This window comes from Glandiceps talaboti, chromosome 7 (genome assembly GCF_964340395.1).
Source record: "Glandiceps talaboti chromosome 7, keGlaTala1.1, whole genome shotgun sequence".
NCBI classification, from domain to species: Eukaryota; Metazoa; Hemichordata; class Enteropneusta; family Spengelidae; genus Glandiceps; species Glandiceps talaboti.
In genome coordinates this window covers 4,896,213-4,912,500 of record NC_135555.1, presented here as the reverse complement: position 1 = coordinate 4,912,500, position 16,288 = coordinate 4,896,213, and the positions used below count along the sequence as shown (strand labels likewise).

The window sequence follows — 16,288 nt, the reverse complement described above, 5'->3', positions numbered from 1 at the left end:
TGACATCAATATCGTAGTAAAAATACACACATATAAAACTGTCATGACCACTCATTTCAAAACACGAATCAAAATAAATGTTTCGTATGAAGTTTGTGTGTATTTATGCACATCTATTTGGACATATCCTAAAACCTGGACAGGGCTACTATAGATTTAGAATGGGCACTAGGGCTGGGCAGTTTGGCTAGGCTCTTGGGTCTTGCATTTCTGTCGAAACTGACGACATTTTGATTCGGGTTTCGTTATTTTGCTCTGTCGCTAAACGTACAGTCAGTGACTTCATGGTTTTCAGTTATAACTTTATGTAAAAAAAGTGAGTCTAGCTTCTTCCTTCCATGTACATATCTTCTTAAAAGGTCACAGCCTATAATTTTATGACGGTGGTTAATCTTGCTTCATACTTCGTCAGCGTCGTACGCAAAATCAACAAAAGTAGCGTGAGTCTGTCAATTGAGAGCGCTCACACACTGATTACTCCTCTCAAACCACAAGAAGCGAAATTTGTTCGTCGGTGCACGGGCGGGGGTTGTGTAGTTTACTGAACTTTCACACTTAGAAACAGATAGTTGTGTTTTTCGGTCAAAATATTGTCCCAGTATGAGATTGATAAATTCATGCCGTAAATATGAAGCACAAAGTGAAGTGAAATACTAAATTCTGCTTCACCAGATTGACTACAGTCAACCAAAATGCCAATATTTAGGAAATCGATCGCGCCTTTCTGTTGTACAGTTATTCCCTGGAAAATTTAGAAGCAAGTTAGAATCATCATGATTTGAAGTTCTACGAACTGTTGAGATATCTAGAGTATTTTATCTGGCCGAGATAATTGGCTGACTGTCTTCATTGTATCCAGGCTCGTCTCATTCAAATACCGCAAATTAAACTTTAAAGTGTGGTGTTGTACGAATTTATAGATACATCTTGAATGTTTGTGGCGGCAGTTAACTTAAAAGACTAGTAATAAAACGGTTATCAAAATTTACACTGTGTTTTATTTTCAAATAACTGTTAGTTCACACCAATATACGAACGTATAAGAACAGTGACGAGTAGCTGTGTGCAGCTGTAACGAGTCTAGCAACTCAACCAGAAATAGACCCACTTTGAAATTGATAACAAACATATATTCATACAGTTCATGATATGATGTAAATGGCTAACAATGTTGTATATTGCACATGGTGGCGGTAGAGGGCTGGAAATTCAGCACTAACAGAAAAAAGGAACAACTACTCTATAAGGTGAAAGTAATGGAAATAATCTGAAATTCAAAAAGACAGTTGACAGAGGGCGCTATTCATTGAGACTAGTGGAGGAACGGGTTAACATCGATAACGCGAAGATGAAAAGCTGTATGACAATTCAAACATTTGATTAAGTTCTTCATTTCATAGAACTACATATAAAGCAAATCTTGCAAGGAAAATTATCGTATAAAAGTACCTTTCACCTTTAAAAGACTAGCAACTTGATTATTAATGACGGTAAATGTCGCGCATAATCGAAAATATAACACAATCCGTTTATCTTATTATTATTTATTTATAAGCTTTTGTTTGTTTGTTTATTTGTTTGTTTGTTTGTTTGTTTGTTCGTTCGTTCGTTCATTTTAATTTTCAAATGTAAATCATTGCTGAAGTCTATTTATGGAAAGGATGGCCGGATTTTTTGATTGGCATATTTGAATATTGTTGGTGTATAATTTTTTCAATAAAATTGATTTCTGTTTAAAGCAATATTCAAAGTCTCACGATTGTTGTCGTTACATAGCGTCTCAAGACACAATAGGATCTGCATATGCACAACCGCTTTCAATACCCAGGTTGTAGTCATCGCCTTGTCCTCCCTTGTATGTGCTGGTAACGATGCGAAGCCAGCCTTGTTCACCCTGTAATGCAACGATGGTAATGTTAAGACGAAACAATGAAAATCGTCATTTTTGCTGTCAGAAATTGATTTCAAATTGTGGATTTTCTTGGACTGATGATTCTTTGTGAATATGGTGAAAGTTCATGAGAGTCAGACCCTTAGAAACATACTAAATACAATACATACAGCGTCTGTGCAAATAACATATACTTATTGGGATTTGAAAATAATTAATATAAAGTAAGTCTCCTCGTGATGTTTTTCTTCTTCTTTCATCTTGAATGTCTACTGTATACAGAATATGCTCTTACTTTGAAAGTGTTCAAATTATTGTAACAATGATAAATTCTTATGTGAATGGAGAGTTCATTCTTTCTGTGTACTTCATGTTCGGCATGTGTAATCTTAAAACTGCTTTCAAACGAAACTGAAACAACTATGAAAAGTCAAGTCATCGAGGTAATCTCTCTTATATTCCGACCGCAAGGGGCGGGCTTCATATTTTAATTCTCTAACCCTGGAAACGGTCAACCTTTCCTTGACAAGTCAGGATTTAGTATTTTAAAGATGTCGTACAGTACGTATATTTCTTACCCATGGTTGTCCCCATGAATTTCTGACTATCCAGTATTCAACTCCGGTTTCATCAACTCCCCACCCAGCTACTGACAGGATATGGTTGATCTGGAGTGTAAAGTGGAAATGGTACATGAAATAGTAAGAATGATTGCTACAACTCTTCTCACCCGTCGATGGTCAAAACGTATCATGCATGCATACTTCCAGTGTTGGCTGGTAAATTTTGACGCTGAAATTTCTCGGTAAAATCTTCAACAATTAATCATTCGTGACAAGAAATTCTTTTAAAACCTAACAGTAATAAGTTGCATGAATATATATTTTTAGGCGTCATTATGCTAATAAAGTCACACATACAGATCAATGCGATAGCGCCCTCAAGAGTAGGTTCGTGTTGTTTTACATACGATAGCGTTCGTCCCTAGCTTAAAAGTACATGTACCTTTAGTAACATGTCACTATGAAAGGTTGCGTGCACACCAATTAAATTACACATATAGTGCGAAGTTCCTCGCACATCATCCAATATTCACACATCATAGAGGATCGACCCTTATATATCATGTATCATTTTTATATTACTTATCAAACCAACTTCGTAAATATATTCATTTGCTGGTTATCGTTTTGTGGTCTGTTTACTTCTTTCACATATCATTCATATTCCGTCTAGATCCCAAAACACTTTGTAATATTGATATATGATATCGTCCTCGCAAGCTTTAGCACGCATTTCTGCTGAAGCAAACAAAGTCTCTTTAGCGGGCTTGGACGGTGCCGTAAAGAGCGAGGCATGTGGTTTACTACAATGTATATACGTACCCCTGGTGTTGGGTTATATTCCGAGTATACACCGCCTGTGTAGGAATGCAATGCTGTCGTGGCGTCAATACCACAGCTGTGCAGAGGAACAAAGGGTGCATTCGGTAATTTTCAAACTTAAATAATGCCAACATATACAGAGTTATTTGAACCACTTAGAGATAAAGATATTGTGTATATTCGAGAGTCCTATCGTATCGTATTCTAATAATATTAGACCTACATCTCATAGAGAAGTTAGGATAACTTGAAGTGGGATTATCAACACAAATTCCCAACAACTTTCCATCGATTAAAATGACTTTATAATAAGCATATGATTATTTATTTATTTATTTATCCATTTAATTGTTTTAGTCATTCACATATTTTATCTCATTTATAATAGAGTACCTGATTGGCCCATTTTGATACACCTCTGCCATCATTTTATCCCGTCCACTGACGCTACCGAAATCACCAACCTTCCATACAGTGTAATTGCTGAGTTTAGCACACTGACCAAACGTTGTACACGTACCACACTGATTGAAGTCATTGCAAGCTGGAATCAAAACATACGTCATTGGCATATGCAGAAGTGTTTAGGAACGGACTGACCAGACACGATACTTATTTTCAATACAGGTACATTTATAATCTGCGATTCTTGGAGATAATTTCTCATTTCTTGACTGTTTACGCAGACCTACAGATAATCAACTTTCAAAACGTCTCAGTAAAGATTACATATATTACTCCACAACAGTAGGCTAAACATAGATTTAGACTTTTCTTGAAGCATCGGCCAGAAACGGGCCACAAATTCTCACTGGGTTTTAAATCTATGGCCGATCTAACCTAGCGAAGGGTTACCACAATACAGAGTTTAACCCCAATCCTAGACACAATATGGACGTGAACTTACGTTGATCCACTGCTTGGTAATTGTTACATGTTTCATCTGGTATGCCTTTATCATGGGCATACTGATACACACCCAAATCACCACCCCCTTCACAGGTACCAGCATTGCCACAATCTATAACATTCTGTACAGATAAATAGGCTGATGGCCACACTCCTTTACGCTTGATGTTGATACGATCTAAAAAGCATGACAACGATACGACACGATACAAATCAAATCATATCAATATACAAAAACAAACACACATACAGTCAGACAAACAAACACTCACATGCTTACACGCAGGTGAAACTCAAACTGTACACACGGTTCTCATACAAATTAAAATAGTTTAGTACGGGTGTGTGGTTTTGGTCCAAAAATGAAATAATACAGAGTATAATTATAAATAAAGTATTAAAATTGAAAGACTCGTGTAGTTGCATTCTATCTAAATGGCTGTATGTCTATCTTCAGTCGAAGTTGGGCTTATTACGGTTTAATCGATGGGCCGTTCCCTTGTAGAATGTGTCTGTAATGTTTACACAAGGTGGTGGGCTGATCCCAAGCTAAGGTACTTCATCTGAGTCCTACTCTTACTATCGAAAGCTATGACATCACTGTCACTCCAAACCATTGTTGTTATCTAGGCTGTCACCTAGAAGTCCTTCAGAAGGACTTTGCTATAATGTCACAATAACGACATACTCCCACCACGGAATATATAATAAGCACAGACTAGGCAAAGTTAAAATTTTAGATTTTTTTCTCAGCTCTGGTATCTGTTTCTCTTTCAAGAGTACACGCACCTGCCATTGCACTAGTACTTCCCATAGCCCAACAAGACCCACAGTATTGCGGTATATGTTGGTTCCTGGTTGTACTTGCATAGCTAGTACCATTGACGTTACGCCAGTCCCATGACTTTGGTAGATCTTTGACATTCAAATACTCGTGAGGCCTTGGATATGTCCTGGAGAAGGGTCATTAAAACAGTTATATGCCTAATATGATTATGAGTAATCAACGAGATATTAATAATTTCCTATATCATGGTTACGTTTATGCGGTCAACCCAAAACTGGTTTATTTCCTTCTTCTGCTGCTGCTATGGGTTTCTTCAATTTCGATCAAAGTTTATGTGACCTTTTCTAAACAGTTCACATTATTTATACAGTGGCGAACATTGCCCCCTTCCATACATGATATACATTTTGTCAAACAAGTCTTGTTATTCGGTGTGATTATATCAAAGCGATCAGGACAATACTCATTGATACAAAAGCTGGTCACACTAAAACATTTTCGGGTATTATTTTTTCTTCTTTTCCCCTACGTGTATATTACCTGACTCCTTCGATACCCTTGTTAAACTCGGGGTTGTAACAGGATCTCGTGTACAGCGAATCGTGACTGTAGACAGTCGCTACCACAAGCGATACGGTCAACAAGAACAGCTTCATGGTGCCGACACTTTCTTCAACAACCTGGCTTCTCAAAGAAATGATGACTTGTAAAACCTACATACAGTTCAGTGACATACCTGAATCATGTGACTCTTCTCACGTGCATTGTTGACGAACAAAGGTCATATATCGTTGACAGTCCTGCGGCTATGAGCGATCGCTACCGTACTCTGACCACGCCGACGGTATAGAAGCTAGGCCGAATATACCGGAGTGATTGCATCATGATAAATCGTCTGCTGTCTACGGATTCCGAATTTGTGTTGGTTAAGGGATTCTTATAACAGGTCAAGCCAATATTTGCAAGTATAACCCTTGACCCGTCCTCCGCCTGTTATTCATTCTACATTTGGAAACTTGCATTGACAGTCGAAACCATTCCTTTTTAATGAGTTAGACAATATAGACTGTGTTAAGCTAAGAGAAAGCCGACTACCACGGGTTAGCATAAAACGTCACCGTTGAAATCGTCATGTTTACCACGTACCATGTTTGCTTTTGCATGCAAGAGTATGAATATCTCTTTTTATCACTTTAATTCCACACTCTGTACGTCGTTTTGCTACTATAACCAATTTGTCTACCGTTTTCAGATTTAGCTTATTGTACATCTCTTCATGATTGCGTCTTTTCCTTTTTCACATAAGCTTTTGAATATAGGGAGTAAACTGCCACTATCAAGCTCTACCGGTGACAGATGCATTTACCCACCGACCTGTTACTGTCATCGTCGTATTAGACTTTTTATTGAACATTCACCCCCCCCCCGCCACACACACACACACACACACACACACACAACTGAATGTTTACTGAGCAACAAGAGACAGAAACATATGCAAATCGGTACAAGTCAACATAATCAACATAAACCTTACGATTACACACGATGCTTCAAAAACAATTTTTATTTTTCAATATCAAACTCTTGTTTGTAAACATGCCAAAACATGCGCTCGCGCTCCGGAAGATGCGCAGCGCACGACCCCCCCCCCCTGCTTTAATATCCATTAGTCAACATCACACCAGGATGCATCCATCGAATGATAAAGAAATTCCATCATGATATAGTGTGAATTTTTTAGCAAGAGGAGTACGGAAATATTTATTGTTCCCTTGAACAAATATACCAGTATCCATGCAGTGAAATTACAAAGACCCTGTGATTCTCCTTTACATTTGAATATGTTAAAGTGTCATTAATTAACCCTAGTGAAATGATAAGTACTGTGGAGAAAAAATAAGTACAAACTCTTCATACTTTGAAAGATGACCATTCAAATATTCCATCCATAATACGAAAATACTTCCAATCTACGATTATACTGTTATGAACACTTTGTAAAGATAACCTCCCACTGCACCTCCACCCCCACCCCCACCTATTTGATATATTCAATCTTCAGTGTCCAAGCCCATTGACATGGCAGTTTGTCGAATGAGATAGTTGATACGTCGATGGTCAATCCTTGTGGTTCGACCGGTTTCCATGACAGCGGTGTTTCGTACCCTAACATATATACCCTTGTTTGTTTGGATATGAGGGGTGCATGTAATTGTATAATCCCACCAGCAGGCCAGTCCAATGCAATCGCATACACAACAAGGATTCCTTCGATGTGTTTACTTGTATACCTAGGATATAAACAGATTAAAAGATGACTTGTGAAACATGTCATGATCACACACGCACACACACACATACATACACACATACATACACACACATACACATACACATACACATACACATACACATACACATGCGCGCGCACACACGCACGCACGCACGCACGCACATACACATACATATTCTGAAATATTAACAATGGTATTCTAAAATGATTGTGCTATGGAATTGTCCTACAGTTTTCATATGTTTTCACATAAATGAAAATAACAACAGCACTACTTCTAAGAGAGTTAGGCCTATTAAACGCAAGAAAGATCTAGCCAAATCACATATTAGTTATTTTCCCAATAACAAGGAGTCGAGAGCAACCTAAAAGACCCATGTATATTTCGATGGACACAGAAAATGTCATGTTTCCCCACAAAATAAATACTAGTTGTTGCGTTTGTTTTACAGCCTCTAAAATATTAATAGTCGGATGTCGTTGATGACATATATTCACCCAAATAAAAGGTTTACATAATATTGCAAAATTGGTTTTGTTAGTCTCATATATGACTGACGTTTCATTATCATAAAAAGACATTCTCATTTACTTAAGATTGCAGTTCTTCCCGTAGCACACATTTACATGTATCTTATACTCACCATACATTTGGTGTTGCCTTGTCCTCCTGTGTTTTCCATGGCTTAGTACCATAGATTGCCTCGCCATTCACCCTAAGCCAATCTCCCAGCTGACGCAATCTTTCCTCGTATATTGGTGGGATTAAACCGTCGGCAGTTGGACCAATATTCATCAACAAATTGCCACCACAGCTAAACGAAAAAGAGGGTAAATATTTAATACCGTGTTTTAGTAACGTACCACTATAAGACATATGCGTAATTGTGTCATTGATATATCTACTTATTTATTTGTAATTAAAAAAACCAAAAAGATTTGTCAAGATGAAAATGACCACTTAACAATTAAAGCTACATCACAACACAATTACCATGGTAACTATACTCCATTCAAAGACACAACACTAAGTTAAAACCATACCTGACAGTTTCTACCAACTTTCGTGTTAAACTATCCATATCCATAAAGTCTTGAAGATTTGCATTTTTCCGATAACCCCAGGATTTCTTATCAATAGTCATACAGTTCTCCCACTTGTGATTCTGTACAGACCCTGAAAGCAAATTTAACATCATCATTTCAAGTTGTAAGCGGGGAATATTTGATTATTTGACTCATGCACTTTGTATTTCTTAATTTGCATAGTCAATGTGACAATTGCTGTACTGAAAGTCAACAGAGCAAGGCAACGAGCGAACTATTGCATAGTGGTAACTATACTGCATACTGTAGTATCAACGTATTCGGTGATTGGTTCAGAGTGCATCACGTGGTAACAATGGTTCCTGTATTAGGAATGATTTGACATCACCATGCACTGGCGTTGTAGAGAAAGGCAATCAGTGTATTGTCATAGACGTTGGAGGGCCCCAACATGAACGGTTGGTGACGTCGTAGTTAATTTACCACATCGTGGGGTCAAATGAATTATAAGGACTACAATACACGAGCAGTGAAACTTTAATTGACTTCTCATTCCTGGTCAACGATCGCCATCCATCGTCGCAAACCTGTTTTACGGCAACGTTCTTAACGAGCCTCCCACTATTTCTATTATTTCGAAGTGTAGTGGTAGAAGTAATAACTCTGGTTTGCGAGAATGTCGTCATCAGAACAAATGTGCATCGTATCGCTCGTTAACATGAGAGGAAACCCTTACAAAAGATGAAGATTTGTTACTTGGCTATACACGTGTGTGTGGTTATACACGTGTGTGCTGAAGCACTACTAAACGTGTGTACGATTTGATAGTAAGAAAGCCAATAAATGGCATATATATGAATGCAATGATTGGCCGTATAGAGACGCTATATGTCAATCATTTTCACCTCCTCCCCATCACTTGCAATTGTGAGGTAAACAGCTATTTTGCTCAGCCTGAGATTCTGGAAAACGCTATCACTCTACGCTCCTTCTTTGGTCATGTAATATCATTGTGATAACGCCATTTGGGAGTAAACTATATGTACATACCTGGATTAAATCTGTTACCACAAGTGTAGTAATCGCCATGTCTACACTGCGCGTCGTTTCCCCAACGATCATTGACAACAACAGTATCCCTAACAGGGCTTTAAATAATTGTAAAGAACAATAATTTCTAGTTAACTCCTAACAAAATGAAAGCTGTCAAAATTGTTATTCTTCTTTCTAAATGGTACTAACTGTATACTGTTGAAACAGTACCAGTTGTATCATGACTGGCAATCTGACAAAAGAACCGTCAAAGAAGCGTCTTATGAATTAGACCAAAGTTGATGACGAAATTGTGTCTGTCTGTCTGTCTGTCTGTCTGTCTGTCTGTCTGTCTATCTGTCTCTCTCTCTCTCTCTCTCTCTCTCTCTCTCTCTCTCTCTCTCTCTCTCTCTCTCTCTCTCTCTCTCTCTCTCTCTCTCTCTCTCCTTCAGTGTAAATAAACCATACGCTCTCGCTAGCTACTTTCACCCTGCTTTGTAAGTACCCTTACCTATTACTGTACAGCCAGGCTAAAAATCCTGTACTATTCCAATAGGTAGAATCCGAACTCCAAGCCCCATCTGCCCAAATTAATTCCGGTCGGTATGTCGTTACCAAATCTATCAACTCGGGCATCATTTTACTCTACAAACAATTGGGAATAAACTGTAAAATGACATATATTCTCAAGTTTGGATATCCTTGATTTCCCGATAGTATGAGAAAGAAACGACTGATATCGGTCAAAATATCTCCACTGTGTTGTATTGAAAAGTAAAGAAAGTCAATGAAAACAACATCTGTACATTGAACCAACACGACAAGAAGAAAGTACTTCATAGATTCAACGATAGATTCAATCATAGACCCTCCATCCTGGTCTATGATTCAACTGACAGTCTATTTATGCTAATCACAGACAAGTCTTCTTACTTGTCTGTGTACTAATTTATACAAGCCATGATTTCTTTGGAATTTTTATTTTCACCCAAAGTAACCCAAACGACCTCATCTTACCATGAACAAATCTGGATAGACTCAACCCTAGGAATATGTATTATATCAAATATAAAAGAAAATCTATATAGCATATATACTGTTTGGGCAACAACAAAAATTCAATTAGAAAACACATAATCATTCTCCCTGGCTTTTTGGTCAAGTTTTGCTATGAATTCAATCAAAGAGTGATAAAGGTCTGAATGAAATATGTTTATACTTACCCATATATAAAGCTGGGTTTTAAAATCACCGTTCTGATCCTCAATATACAGTGGGTTAAACCATTCTAACAATGAATAGTACAGTCCAAACTTAATACCGGTAGTATTACGAAGAGCTGTCGCCAATTCTCCTGTGAGATACATGTTACATGAAAATAAGATTTCATTTTGAATGTTACTGATCGCCAATTTATAGAAAATATTGAAGTCTTCCGATCATGCAATCGTCCCAAGAAACATGTGAACTTTTATATAGATTTGTACCAGGAGGGAAATTAATACCCCACATACACATTATAATTATATGTTTTGTGATATGTAAGACTTCATGTAGGTTTAGTATCAAACCACTTTCTATAGTGGCCCGAGGTTTAGTCAACCTCTTATCATGATGAAAATACTTAAAATAACTATAATGTTTCTTTTATTTACAAGAGGAAAGGTTTAGTATGGGTATCACTCATGAGACATGTCACATGGTGTTGTTTTTACATAAAGATAGACACATTTGGACACACCTGGATGTTATTTCTGCTAAAATGATTACACGTGGCATTGATGATTTCAATGGCAAATGTATTTTCCTATTGACAGAAAACACGTGATTACTTATCTGATTCTACATCCCAACTGTGCGGGGCACCTCAATAATCATTTATTGCCTCCCGTACGGAGAGGTTATGAAATGTGATGTGATGTCTGTCTGTCTGTGTTATCAGCTGGGTCAATTCAAATGAAAGTTAGTACATGTACACATCTTCTTCCTCATGAGTAAACGAAGAACCGACTTTGTTTGGTGTAAACATGATGATTATTAATGAGGCATTTGAATGAATTAACAATTTCAGAAATTAGATAGTTCATAATTTCGCATGCTGATGTGTGTTGGGGACTGATCGAAAGTTTGTTTTTGTCCTTACAGAGTTTACATCACATTAATGTTGAATTCCTACCCCTTTCGAGAAACACATCATTTAAATCTGGGTAAGGGTTTGTATAAAATGTTATGTCTCATCACTGAAACACCATGCTAACCTCATCTCTGTTGTATTTGACTTTGTAATAGTCGCTTGTAATTAACCTACCCACAAGATCTCTATGTGGTCCAGCATCGACCGAATTCCAGTTCCAGGAATACTTAGATGGCCAGTTAGTCCAGCCTTCATGGTGTTTGCTGGTCAACACTACGTACCTATCATTCAGTTGGTGATATTGAGAAAGATGTTATCAAACGTTTACACACGTACTAAATATCTGTAAACATTAATATAAACAATACAAACTGCTGTGTTCTTTATGACATGCATTCATACAGAAGCGTCGAAATTTAATAAAATTAGTAAGACTATGGCAAGATATGTTTTAATTTGTTCAGCTGGTATGTATTAGTACAAATGTTGATATTCTATATTATCATGTAAAATGTTGATAAATTATATATGTATTGAACGGAATACAAATGAATTTGTGAAATAAATATTTTCTCTACACATATTCAGACATGTCAACGAACAATTTGATCAGCAAATATTGTTTCAATGTCCATATTATTTGGGATATATGTGCACTACTATTGTAAAATGAGAGAGAAAGTTAGTAAAAACTAAAATGTACGACTGCGTTATTCAAGTTTCTAAAATTTATTTCAAGGCCAACAACTCATGTTCAGATATTTTCAAAACTGTATTTATGATGTATGACACTTTTTTTTAAAGTTGAAAAAAGTCCGAAAGATTCATCGTTGTCGGCGCTGCAGTAACTGTTCTAACGAGTAATTACAAGTACACACAATGAGTACTATTCCAGTCTGGTAAAACATACCTTGCTCCAGATGCTTGAAATAATTCTGCCCATGAGTTTGGGTCGAAAAACGTTGCGGTAAATTGATCAGCAAAGTCCTGGTATTGGAAACCTGGCTTATAATTCTGCTTCATGAAATCCACGTGTTTTGGATTTTGTTTCCCCTTCCACTTCCACCAAAACCACTCAGTTCCATAAGCAGGTACAGAAAAAAGGCCCCAGTGGATAAAAATGCCTAATTTGGCTTCATCATACCAAGACGGAAGAGGACGAGTATCTAGCGATTCCCAAGTAGCGTTGTATCTCCTGAAAAAATTACAGTGGCATTATTTTATTGTTACCATAGTAACGACTCAGAATGAGGTTAATTGGATGTTTCCCTGGGTTTGCATGCGCGTTTGAGTTTGTGTTTCATGTGTTGTTCGTTTTGTTACAGGCTTCAATCGAATCGGTCTACAATTCTAAGAGTCAATAGCAGATGAATGAATGAATGAATGAATGAATGAATGAATGAATGAGTAATTTATGAGATTATTAATTAATGTTGAAATTTATGAGTTACATGCACATATACACACAGAGATAGTCAAGGACACACACACACACACACACACACACACACACACACATTCATTCATTCATTCACTCACTCACGCTTACCTGGATGGTTCTGTCGGTGAATTATTTGCGTCACGTCTATTGAATACACTTTGTTTCAATTTCGCCTCGTCTAGCTGTTGATGGGGTATGAATGATCGTGAAAATATCCACGGTGACGACTGGATGTACCGAATAAGCGCAACGTTTACAGCCAAGGACATTGCTAAACATACCAATATCATATCGCGTAGAACAAAACGAGACTTCATGCTTGGCAGAGAATCCATCATTGCTGTTCCATGTACGTGTCACCACGAGTTCGAATGGAGTGCAGCATGTAGTCTAGTAGTCTAGTAGTGACGCTGTTGGCGACAGGTGGAGGGAACCAATCAACCGGGCGATATTACTAATTGAACATCTACACACGTCCTAATGAAATCTGCCATGAAAAATATTATGTAGGCCGCTGCCATATTTGCAACGGCATTCTCCATAAAACGGTATAAGCAAATGTTCAATTCAACATGTCACCTGCTGGGGCGTAGTTAATAGGTCACGTACGGAGAGAGTAAAAAGTGGCTCCATAACGGAGAAAAACATACACAAATCCCTGTGGATATAAAAACAATGAGGGCTGTAGGAATTGAAAAACAATCACGTGTTCAGCACAAACGTCATTTTTTTCTGCCATTTGTCATAAACAGTTGTCATTGTGTGCTCGTCAATTGTTTTCTATTATCATCTATCTCGAATCGCGAAAGGTGGGTGAGTGATCTGTAAATTAGGCTGTGTTCGTGATATTATGGGCGATCTATGATCAACAAGGGGCACACAAACAAATAGCAATATACTGAAAATGATTATTGGAAATTAGAATTACCACTCAACATTCATATTATAAAAAGTTATATTTAATTCCAGGCAATAGATGGAATAAAACCCAGTCCACATAGTGGTGATCAGTTGAATCAAGTGAGGGCGTCCTTTTATAGCGTCAAAGGGTGTATGAAGCCATATATATACAAAAATGTATATATATATATATATATATATATATATATATATATATATATATATATATATATATATATATATATATATATATATATATGTATATATATATATGTGTGTGTGTGTGTGTGTGCGCGCGCGTGTGCGTGCGTGCGTGCGTGCGTGCGTGCGTGCGAGCGTGCTTGCGTGTGTGTGTGCGTGTGTGTGTGGAGAAAGAGAGAGAGGGTGTATTTTACTACTTCTAAAAAAATATTTACATTGTTTGCATCACTGAAATAACTCCCGAAAACCACAAATAGCATATCAAATCATATCATATGATTTATCGGAAACAGATTTCGGTCATACCACTTTACAGATAATTCGTGTAAATGGTAACTATTGAACTACACACAAAACCAAAGAGCATGGAGTCGCCTAAGTGAAAACCCTTCCTTGAATTGATTCTCGCCAACTTCACCAAGAACGGAGGAACCTGTTACAAGATTCTACATATTCTTTGTTACACTTTCTTCCGATGAAGAAAGAAAGCATTGTTTAATCCACAGACAAGGAAAGTTCTTCCTTGTCATTAGTCGGCAAGGGTTTGTATTGGTCTACCTAGGTGTGTACGGGTTCCGTATCCCTGTTACCATGTAAGGTATTGCACAGAGTCGTTGTAGTTACGAGGCGCCTCTTCCTCAATGTTTGCAATCGTGATGGTCGATTGGTTATAGTTGTCAACTTGAAATCTGCCAACTGATAGTTATAGGTGAAGTCAGAGGCCCGGACAAAATAATGGAGCTTTACCCATGAGAGTGTCCGATTATTTTCAGTTACAATGGCCGAGGTTATACTTCGAATTCGACGAGTTTTTAGGTTTTTCACCAGAGAGTCAACCTTGTTATCTCCAGCTCTGTTACATAACCTCTTACCCATTATCGTGGTAATTACAAAATTCACTATAGAAATCCCATCCAGTATATCTCGACCAAATAATCCGATGTTTTCCCCAATTAAAGTTCAGTGTGAAATCCATTAACAATAACCTGGCAAAGACTCGTAATGTAGCAAAGTTACAGTTCCAATTCGAACAGTATTTCCGTTTTTACCCACCCATAGCTCTGTTGCTAACCATGGTGCACATACGCGTTGTCATGTCAATGAACAAATTCTCAATGGAAACCCACTTTCTGCTCAAGTCACTTTGTAGTGAAGTGGTTATAGAGCAATGCATGTCTTTGGATAGATACGTACAGAACTAGAGGTAAGGGCGATTTTTTACACACACTTTACAGTATGACAGGTGTAGAATTAGGTGCGGCAGAACACGGTGTTAGGTAGGGTAGCACATTTTGGTTGCATTGTAACAGTTGACAAGTTGGGAACAGTTCTATAGAAATGACAAGATGACAAGATCATTCATTGGTTTAAAGTGTTAGAGGAGAGTTCCTTTCAGGGATTAACGGTATGCAGACACTGTCTTGTGTAAAAAGTGTCCCGTTAACTGAAAAAATGTCCGCTAAATGAAATTGAGAGCACAGTTGAACCAATGGGGAAGAGTCGGAAAGGGGTATAACTGCTGGTTCGAGCCTCCCCTGTTGTTTGTTTCTCGACCAAGCTAAAGTCCTTGCAAGATTTGAAACACAATTGTGATATTATTAAACCGAGTGGGGCACAGATTACTGTTAAAACGACAGTATGTTATTGACAATCTTTGAATATCTTTTCAAGGTCAATAACAACTATCCATAACTTTTAGTAGGGAATTACTCATCGAGGGGTACACACGGAATCACTGTACAGGGACACAACAGAATATAACTTGAAGACATAGCGTCTGGCCCACCAATCAAGAGGAGGTATGGAGATGACCAGAAACATGGATCGTCCAGCTGGATCGATCAGATAGATCGTCCAGCCTAGATAATCTAGCCCCAGATTCTCCAAAGATCGAAGAGACCGAGTTCGAGTAGATAGTTCTATCCTTCCTTTTTTTAAAACACTCCAGGTTACAACAAATATAGCCCACAAAAGAGGCGTTTCTCAATATGTAAAGCATTTTAAAATCGTACTGCAATTCTTATTTAAATGCCAAGTTTCACGTCACTAGTCATTTGAGATATTTGATTGGATTGAAGTTCTTGATATTTGCATAGAATGACGTGATATTCAGATTATCATCTCCGCGTACCGACGCTTGTTACTATTAATGTTATTCTTAAGAAATATATCCAAAATACTTTACTATTAAAATATTCTTATGACAGGTGTTGCCGACTAGCAATGCATATAAATTCTACTCCTTTGAAATTGTAATAAGTTTGT

At 37.5% G+C, this 16,288-nt stretch overlaps 2 protein-coding genes across 2 annotated transcripts; both read right to left on the bottom strand.

Annotated features, from left to right (window-relative positions):
- Nucleotides 1–979: 979 nt before the first annotated feature.
- Nucleotides 980–5,709, bottom strand: LOC144437802 (cathepsin Z-like). Its single transcript, XM_078126826.1, has 7 exons — nt 5,513–5,709; nt 4,975–5,138; nt 4,184–4,363; nt 3,670–3,820; nt 3,277–3,352; nt 2,470–2,559; nt 980–1,894 (listed from the first exon to the last, which is right to left on the bottom strand). Exons 1-7 carry the CDS (start codon nt 5,626–5,628, stop codon nt 1,781–1,783), a joined length of 891 nt encoding a protein of 296 aa, XP_077982952.1. The 5' UTR covers nt 5,629–5,709; the 3' UTR covers nt 980–1,780.
- Nucleotides 5,710–7,013: 1,304 nt separating this feature from the next.
- On the bottom strand, nt 7,014–13,272 carry LOC144437791 (alpha-L-fucosidase-like). The gene is made up of 9 exons (XM_078126813.1): nt 13,031–13,272; nt 12,392–12,676; nt 11,656–11,762; nt 10,571–10,701; nt 9,859–9,992; nt 9,366–9,463; nt 8,313–8,445; nt 7,913–8,083; nt 7,014–7,266 (listed from the first exon to the last, which is right to left on the bottom strand). The coding sequence occupies exons 1-9, from the start codon at nt 13,258–13,260 to the stop codon at nt 7,014–7,016; spliced, it is 1,542 nt and encodes a 513-aa protein (XP_077982939.1). The 5' UTR covers nt 13,261–13,272.
- Between the last annotated feature and the right edge of the window lie 3,016 nt (nt 13,273–16,288).